The 7,866-nt window shown below is 33.4% G+C and overlaps 1 protein-coding gene and 1 pseudogene across 1 annotated transcript; both read left to right on the top strand.

Moving 5' to 3' along the window:
• Positions 1-837: 837 nt before the first annotated feature.
• On the top strand, positions 838-2,263 carry LOC111216222 (annotated as a pseudogene).
• Positions 2,264-4,985: 2,722 nt separating this feature from the next.
• LOC111216223 (histone H1) lies at positions 4,986-7,248 on the top strand. The gene is made up of 4 exons (XM_022720545.2): positions 4,986-5,279; positions 5,348-6,076; positions 6,470-6,544; positions 6,663-7,248. Exons 1-4 carry the CDS (start codon positions 5,118-5,120, stop codon positions 6,903-6,905), a joined length of 1,209 nt encoding a protein of 402 aa, XP_022576266.2. The 5' UTR covers positions 4,986-5,117; the 3' UTR covers positions 6,906-7,248.
• The last annotated feature ends 618 nt before the right edge of the window (positions 7,249-7,866 follow it).

Consider the following 7,866-nt stretch of genomic DNA (forward strand, 5'->3'; position numbering starts at 1 on the left):
AAAATTCAAATAAACAAAATTCTTACAAATTAATAAAATATTTATTAATTATTACTGAAAATTTTCATCATAAAATAATCCGCGCTTGCAAAGCGCGGATCATGATCTAGTCTGTTTGTTAAAACCGTTACTTTGAGGATATAATAATTATGATGATAAATAATTAAGAAATATTTAAATTGGGCAATTAAGTAAATTTATATATATCAAAGTGTATTTTTCTAAAAACTTAAACAATGGTGTAGTTTTCAAATTAATATCATATCTAAGTGTATTTCTCCAAATTTTCCCAACTATTTATCATTCTACCTAAAAATGTTTTTAATAATTATTTTAATAATCTTATATAAATTATAGTATTTCATACAACACAGGACATGCTAAAATCCTAAATGAAACTAAATTAAATCTAACTTTTTTGGATATTAGCATGTTCTGTGTTGTATTACCTAAACCAACTTTAATTTGTATAATTGTATAATGGTACTAAAAATAAAATAAAAAACAATTCAAATCAAATATTCAAACGTTTAGACCTTGTGAACACAGATAAGATTCGAGTTAATTAGTTTGGATTTTGACATGATTTGGATTTTTCAGTTTATGAAATTTTGGTTATGAATAATCTTTACTAAACAAAATTTAGATGAACCTAATAATCATATTGAATTTTTTTAATTTATTCAATTTTGAAAAATTTGAATTGGTTTATAAATTTACATTAAATACGAAATACAACGATAATATAATTATTTTACTAAACAAAATAACTTTCAGATTATAAAGGATTTTATGTTATTTATATATTGGTTGTTAAAAAAAAAATGTTATCCATAAACTGATCTCAATCCATATATCCTTGTTGGGTTAACACTGGGCCAAACAAGAAGACCCAAACTATTTGAAACTGAACAAAACCCTAACTCAGAATATATAAACCCTCGTTTCTTGCCGCCTACATTTCTAAACCCTAAACCATGGCTGAGGGACTCGTGTTGAAAGGCACAATGTGTGCCCACACCGACATGGTCACAGCCATCGCCACCCCAATCGACAGCTCCGACACTATCGTCACATCCTCTCGCGACAAGTCCATCATCCTCTGAAAACTCACCAAGGACGACAAGTCCTACGGCGTAGCTCAGCGCCGCCTCACCGACCACTCCCACTTCGTCGAGGATGTCGCTCTCTCCTCCAACGGACAGTTCGCACTCTCCGGAAGCTGGGACGGCGAGCTTCGTCTCTGGGACCTCGCCACAGGAGTCTCCACTCGACGTTTCGTGTGGCACACGAAAGACGTTCTCTCTGTTGCTTTCTCAACTGATAACCGTCAGATTGTGTCGGCTTCTCGTGACGGTACGATTAAGCTTTGGAACACGCTTGGTGAATGCAAGTACACTATCGGGTCCGATCACGGTGATGGACACAAGCAATGGGTTAGTTGTGTTAGGTTTAGTCCTAATACGCTTGTTCCGACCATTGTGTCTGGTTCTTGGGATCAGACAGTGAAGGTGTGGAATCTTCAGAACTGTAAGATTAGGAACACTCTCGCTGGTCACTCTGGTTACTTGAACACTGTGGCTGTGTCGCCTGATGGTTCGTTGTGTGCTAGTGGTGGGAAAGATGGTGCGATCTTGCTTTGGGATTTGGCTGAAGGAAAGAAGCTTTACTCTCTCGAGGCGGGAGCGATTATTCACTCTCTTTGCTTCAGTCCCAATAGGTACTGGTTGTGTGCAGCGACGGAGAATAGCATTAGGATATGGGATCTTGAGAGCAAGAGTGTTGTTGAGGATTTGAAGGTTGATCTCAAGGCTGAGGCTGAGAAGTCTGATGCCTCTGTCGGAACCGGAAACAAGACTAAGGTACAAAGTTTGTTTTGAGGTTCCTGTAATGTTTGATTGTTTCTGTCTACATGGTTTTTGACTTTTTTTTTGTATGAGATTTTATTGTGGGTTTGTGTGTTTCTAATGTGGAATGCAAAATGCAGGTGATCTATTGCACAAGCTTGAACTGGAGTGCTGATGGAAGCACATTGTTCAGTGGATACACTGATGGAGTCATCAGAGTTTGGGGTCTTGGTCGTTTTTAGAGTGAAGAAAAAGACATGACTAGAATCAGTTGTCGAGAAAAAGTTTATTTAATCTCTCCAATTTTTTCATCGACTCAAATGGTTTCTCTTATGTTTTAGTGTTTTTGAGATTTATTTGGTTTTGTATTTCCAGGACCACTCATAAGCATGATATTGATCCATTGATTCTATTTTTGTCATGTTTAATTATTATACACTTTGAAAGTTAACTAGATTGAATTCAAGAGAGGGCATTAGGAACGTTCTTGCACATTTTGCAGACGCGCATCTGTGATGAATCACTGAGAATGAAAAGACGTCGTGCAAGTTAGCACCATGGGGTTATGCAGTATTGAACCTAACTTTATCTGTCATCTTGAAATCCCAGCCCCACCACAAGATTAGGAATCCAGGAAGGGAATCAGGAGTCATGAACCAATCGGTGCCAAGTTTAGTTGACTCGATCATTGTGATCTGATTCAGGGTGGTTTTGATCGAAGTTCAAAACTTAAACTTCTTCATGCACAAAAACATCAAACGAGGCATCCAGGCATAACTACGTAATTGAAATAGAATCATGAGCGTATATACTGTTCCTAGAAAGAAACCAAGATCCTCTATGACATGTTTTAAGGTTCATAAATCGCTAACTGTGAAGTGAAATGGTTCAAATGCTATGTGCTAGTTCATATATCTAAGTTGGTAGATATTCTACAAAAAATGTAATAGATATATAAAAAAATTTACAACACAAAAATGTAATGGTTGCACAAACATGCGTTTTTGTGAGTGTTAGTTCGATTTGTAATATCTAACATTAATGATAAGTCGACGGTTTTTAATTGTATGTAATTTGTTAGTTGCTCATATTGTGGTTGAAATTAAACTAATAAAATGATATGTTATATAAAATATTCGTCAAATCATATTTTTAACTACATGAACCGTTTCTAATGTATTTATTTATAAACTAATACACCAATTTGTATGTTTATCTATATTTATAAAATGGATAAGTAAATCTTTTTATATACATATTAGTATAATGTTTAATATTTAAAATTTTGAATAAGTATATATATTACATTGGATTCATGATTCTATGAATTAATATGATCTAATATATAATACTGAGAAAATATACAACATAAAGTATATTACTTTTTGGTTTAACTATTATTTTTATGGATTAAGATTTGTAAATAAAGTAGTAGTAAAACAATAATAAACATAAGCAATGTATCTATTAATTAAGTGGTTTTGAATAGCTTAAAATGTAGCTAGAAGTAACATGTAGTATTGATATGGTATCCACATAATTATGATGCATTAAGTAGAAAGTAAAAGATTATACATGATAAAATATTAGATTTTTTTTTTTTTTTTAATTTAATAAAATTTAGATTTTTTTTTATAATAAAGTGAAAACTTATACTAAATGGATATCTTCCCATATTTCATCATATGGAAATGAAAGGGTCTAACTTGATTTTCGACTAAAGACAATCTATTAAAGGAAAACCCAAACTGTCTTCAAAGCCGGGTTCGTTCATGCTTTCGATAAAGTGAAAACTTATATTAAATGGAGATCTCCCCATATTTCATGATATGGAAATGGAAGGGTCTAACTTGATTTTCGACTAAGAAAAATCTATCAAAGAGAAACCTAAACCTCAGAACATGGATCAACTATTCAAAACTTTGACTATAGAGTTAGACAATTAGAACTATGGTTATTATCTAATACGTTGTAGTTCATGCCCTTTCGGTTTAAAATGAACTACTTTTGATCCATGTTCATCCTTTTTAATGTTTATTTTCTTTTATTTTTGTAATGCCATAAAAGTTATGTACAAATTTTCTCTAACATTTTACAATATACTATTTATATTCTGATAAATTCACTGAATATTATAAAATATTAAAATGTTAAAATAAGATTTTTGAAACATTGATATGAAATATATACAAGTAATACTATTTCTATTTAATTGAATTAATTTATAAAAAATAGTTAGACTTCATATTTGTATGTAAATCTAGTAAATATAACTAAAATATTTTATGGATCATAATTATTTATTGTAAAATTAAAATACTAAATGGATTAAAATAATTAGTTATAAGAATAAATTACATAATAAGATTAATTAATTATAGCTGAGTGTTATTTTTAGAAATAAAAACTAAGTGTAATATAAATATATAATAATTAGGTATTATGTACATATCTTTTAATTATTTATTTAAAAACTAGTTTCATTATATTATCTTTGATAAATAATTAAATGACTTTAGATTAATTAAAATGAATCTTATAAAGTTTTAAAATAATAAGATATATATTTTAAAATTAAATATTTAAATTTTATTAAAGTCCATAAGTTAAAAATTTGTAATAACTAAATGATTATTGGAACTTTATTAAGAAAACAGGCTTAAAATATCAAAATTATTTAATTGGCCCAGTTTATCAAAAAAATCTGAAAATTTAAAGTTGCATAATTTAAATTAAATATATAAAATAAAAATTTATTTTTCTAGCACTTTTAAACAGATATATAAAACATATTAACTCAAAAGGTATTAGATCTCATTCCTCAGTAATAAATCTTTTAAACTAGGGAAAATAGATAAATTAAAAAATTTATGAGTATTAATGAGTAAATTTATAAAAAAAAATGATTAGTCAAACTTTCTGTTTATAAGATTTGGAAGTTTGTTTATATATAATTAATTAATTAATACAGCGTAATAGTAACATAGAAAATAGCTCAAAGAAACACAAAACACAATTTTAATATAAGAAAGAGCGCCACCTCATCGATCCGTGTCGTAAATCGGCGCAAAAAGACACAATCAACGGTTAGATTTCAATCACCCTCTCGTCATTTTCATCTCTCTACGCACACACACACACACACTCTCTCTCTCCAACCTAACTTTTTTAATCTCCTCCTCCTCCCACAAAATCTTTTTAATTAGAAAAAATAACAAAAATAAAAAACCCAAAAAACTCATCACCTTCTCTCTCTCTCTCTCTAAATCCATGGATCCTTCTCTCTCTGCACCGAACGATCCTCACCATTCTCCACCGTTCCCCTTCTCCGTTCACCATCACCCCTTCTACACCAACAACAACAACAACAACAACAACCAGTTCTATCAACCGCAGCCGAATCCGACATGGGTTCACCCTCCTTACTCCGAAGTAAGCTCCTTTACTATTCAACTTACTTTTTTTTTTTTACAAATTTGAATTTTTTCTTTTTTGTGTAGATGATTTGCTGTGCGATTGCTGCGTTGAACGAAGCGGAGGGGTCAAGCAAGCAAGCGATATCGAGGTACATCGAGAGGACGTACACAGGGATACCTCCTGCTCACGGAGCTTTGATGACTCACCATCTCAAGTCTCTCAAGAACAGTGGCGTCCTCGTGATGGTGAAGAAGTCCTACAAACTAGCACCTGAACCTCCCAGATCTGACTTCAACCAGACGCAACCCTTGCCAGATCTTGCTCCGACAGCTTCTCAGAAGCGTGGTCGTGGTCGTCCTCCAAAGCCCAAACCGGATGCTGCTCAGACCAACGGAGTACCTCAGGAGCAGATACAGCCCTTACCGCAGACGGTGGTTAAGAGACCACCGGGTCGTCCTAGGAAAGACGGAGCTTTACCGACAGTGAAGACTCCTGTTGAAGCTGCGAAACGAAGAGGTCGGCCTCCGAGTGGGAGAGCTGTCGGGAGAGAGAGGAAGCCAGCTGTTGTCTCGGCTCCTGCTTCGGTGATCCCGTATGTTCCTAACGGCGGTGTCAGACGCAGAGGAAGACCAAAGAGAGTTGACGCTGGTGCTTCTGCGCCTAAAGCAGAGGGTGGAGGATCAGGATCAGTCGTGGTTGCGAAGAGAGGAAGAGGACGGCCTCCTAAGGTAGGAGGTGTGGTGAGGAAGCCTATGAAGCCCAAGAGAGGAGGCTATGTTCGTACTGGACGTCCCCTTGGAAGACCCAGAAAGGTATCTGTTATCTCACCTCGAGGCCGCCCTTTATAAAGTCTGGAACTTTTTGTCTCGTGAATAAATGTCACTGTCAACTCTGAATATTGTCTCCTTCGAGTTTGCTGGTAGAGAGTATCTTTGATAGTTTCTACAGTTTAATTATATTCGTCTTGTCTCTGCTTATGGTGTACTGTTCATTAATTTAAGGGTTCTCTTTGTTTGGTAATCAAGAGCTAGTTGTCGGCGACTAGCTCTAGCTTGTGTATTAATTGTTTTGAGCATACATAGGACATTAGCTTCTGATTTATAAACTAGATTCTTGATTCAAAATAGAGTTTTTTGTTTATTTATTGTAGTTCAAGTCTTTCTATCATTGCTTACATCTATTTTATTGTCTTCTTCTATACATAGAATGCTGCGGCAAAGGGAGCTTCCAGACAACAAGATATTGGCTATGGTGAACTCCAGAAGAAGTTTGAGTTGTTTGTAAGTGGACTAATGAACATAATTAAAACTATGTGGTCATCTTCTCTTGGTTTAATTTTCTTCCTAGTTTCTAAATTCTCCATGCGTAATGTTGTATCTGGTCTTCTTGTTTATGCAGCAAGAGAAAGCTAAGGAGATTGTTAATGTGTTGAAAGCCGAGGTCGGAGGAAGTGGAAACCATGCAGTGGTTCAAGCTATACAGGCGCTGGAAGAGCTAACAGTTACCACAACGGAGGAGCCAACGCACATGGAAGTAGTGCAGCCGGATGAACAACACCCTGGAAATGAACAAGAGCTTGAGGGACACGGACAAGGGCAGGCGCAGACAGAAGCAGAAGCAATGCAAGAAGCGCTGTTCTGAAGAGAGCAGCCTTGACAAAACTAATAAAAGCTAGCAAGTGGTGGTGATGATGATGATGATGGTGGGCTTGCTTGTTGTGTTTTCTATGAATTTGTTAATTTTATAAGGGTGTTTGCAGGAGAAAAATCTTTTTAAGTAAAACGATGATGAATGGTGTCTCTAACGAAACAAGGAGAGGTACTGAGGTAGAGTAATGTATGTAAAGTAATTAGGATATATTGCCATTGTTCATGTACCTCTCTCTCTCTCGATATCATCCTTGTCTGTAGGCTTTTGCTTTGTACCCTCATGTTTCTCAGACAATGGTCTTTTATTTGGTTTTTAGAGCACCCAAGTTTCTAAATATTATCGTATAATTTTTTCTTAAAAATAATTCCAGATAGCACTAAATTATGCCAAGTTTCTATTAAAAAACAAAATTCCTAAAATAACATTCATTAAAAAGTAAAGGGTAGTAAATATATTGATGTATTTGGAATTAGGTTCAGTGTTTAGACCATTTACAGTGACCTATTAAATAATTTTAATCAACATTTGAACTTATATAATGCGTGTTGAATAAAAACAAAAGGTACATGGATTAAATCTTGTTGAACGAATAGTGTGGGAGCAAAGAATACATTTAGCACATTTTATTCGAAGGTGAAAATTAACTTTTTATTAAAATAAAAATTGAATTATGTATTGTCTTTATATATTGGTTGTTTAAGTATTAATTTTCTCGTCTAAACTATTTGACATCAATTATTTAATAGTAAATTATTTTTTTTAATAATTTTTATACCAAAATGTTATCATTTTATATTATATAAGTAGAGACTTATTTTATTATATTTGGAAATATAAGAAATCATACTTCTGATGAAATAGTTTCAAACAATAATAATTATTTTTTACTATTTGAAGAACAATTAGTTTAGAATACAAGAGTTTATTAAAAAGTATATACATTTATTTATTA

The sequence above is a fragment of the Brassica napus genome, chromosome A6 (genome assembly GCF_020379485.1).
Source record: "Brassica napus cultivar Da-Ae chromosome A6, Da-Ae, whole genome shotgun sequence".
Lineage (NCBI taxonomy): Eukaryota > Viridiplantae > Streptophyta > Magnoliopsida > Brassicales > Brassicaceae > Brassica > Brassica napus.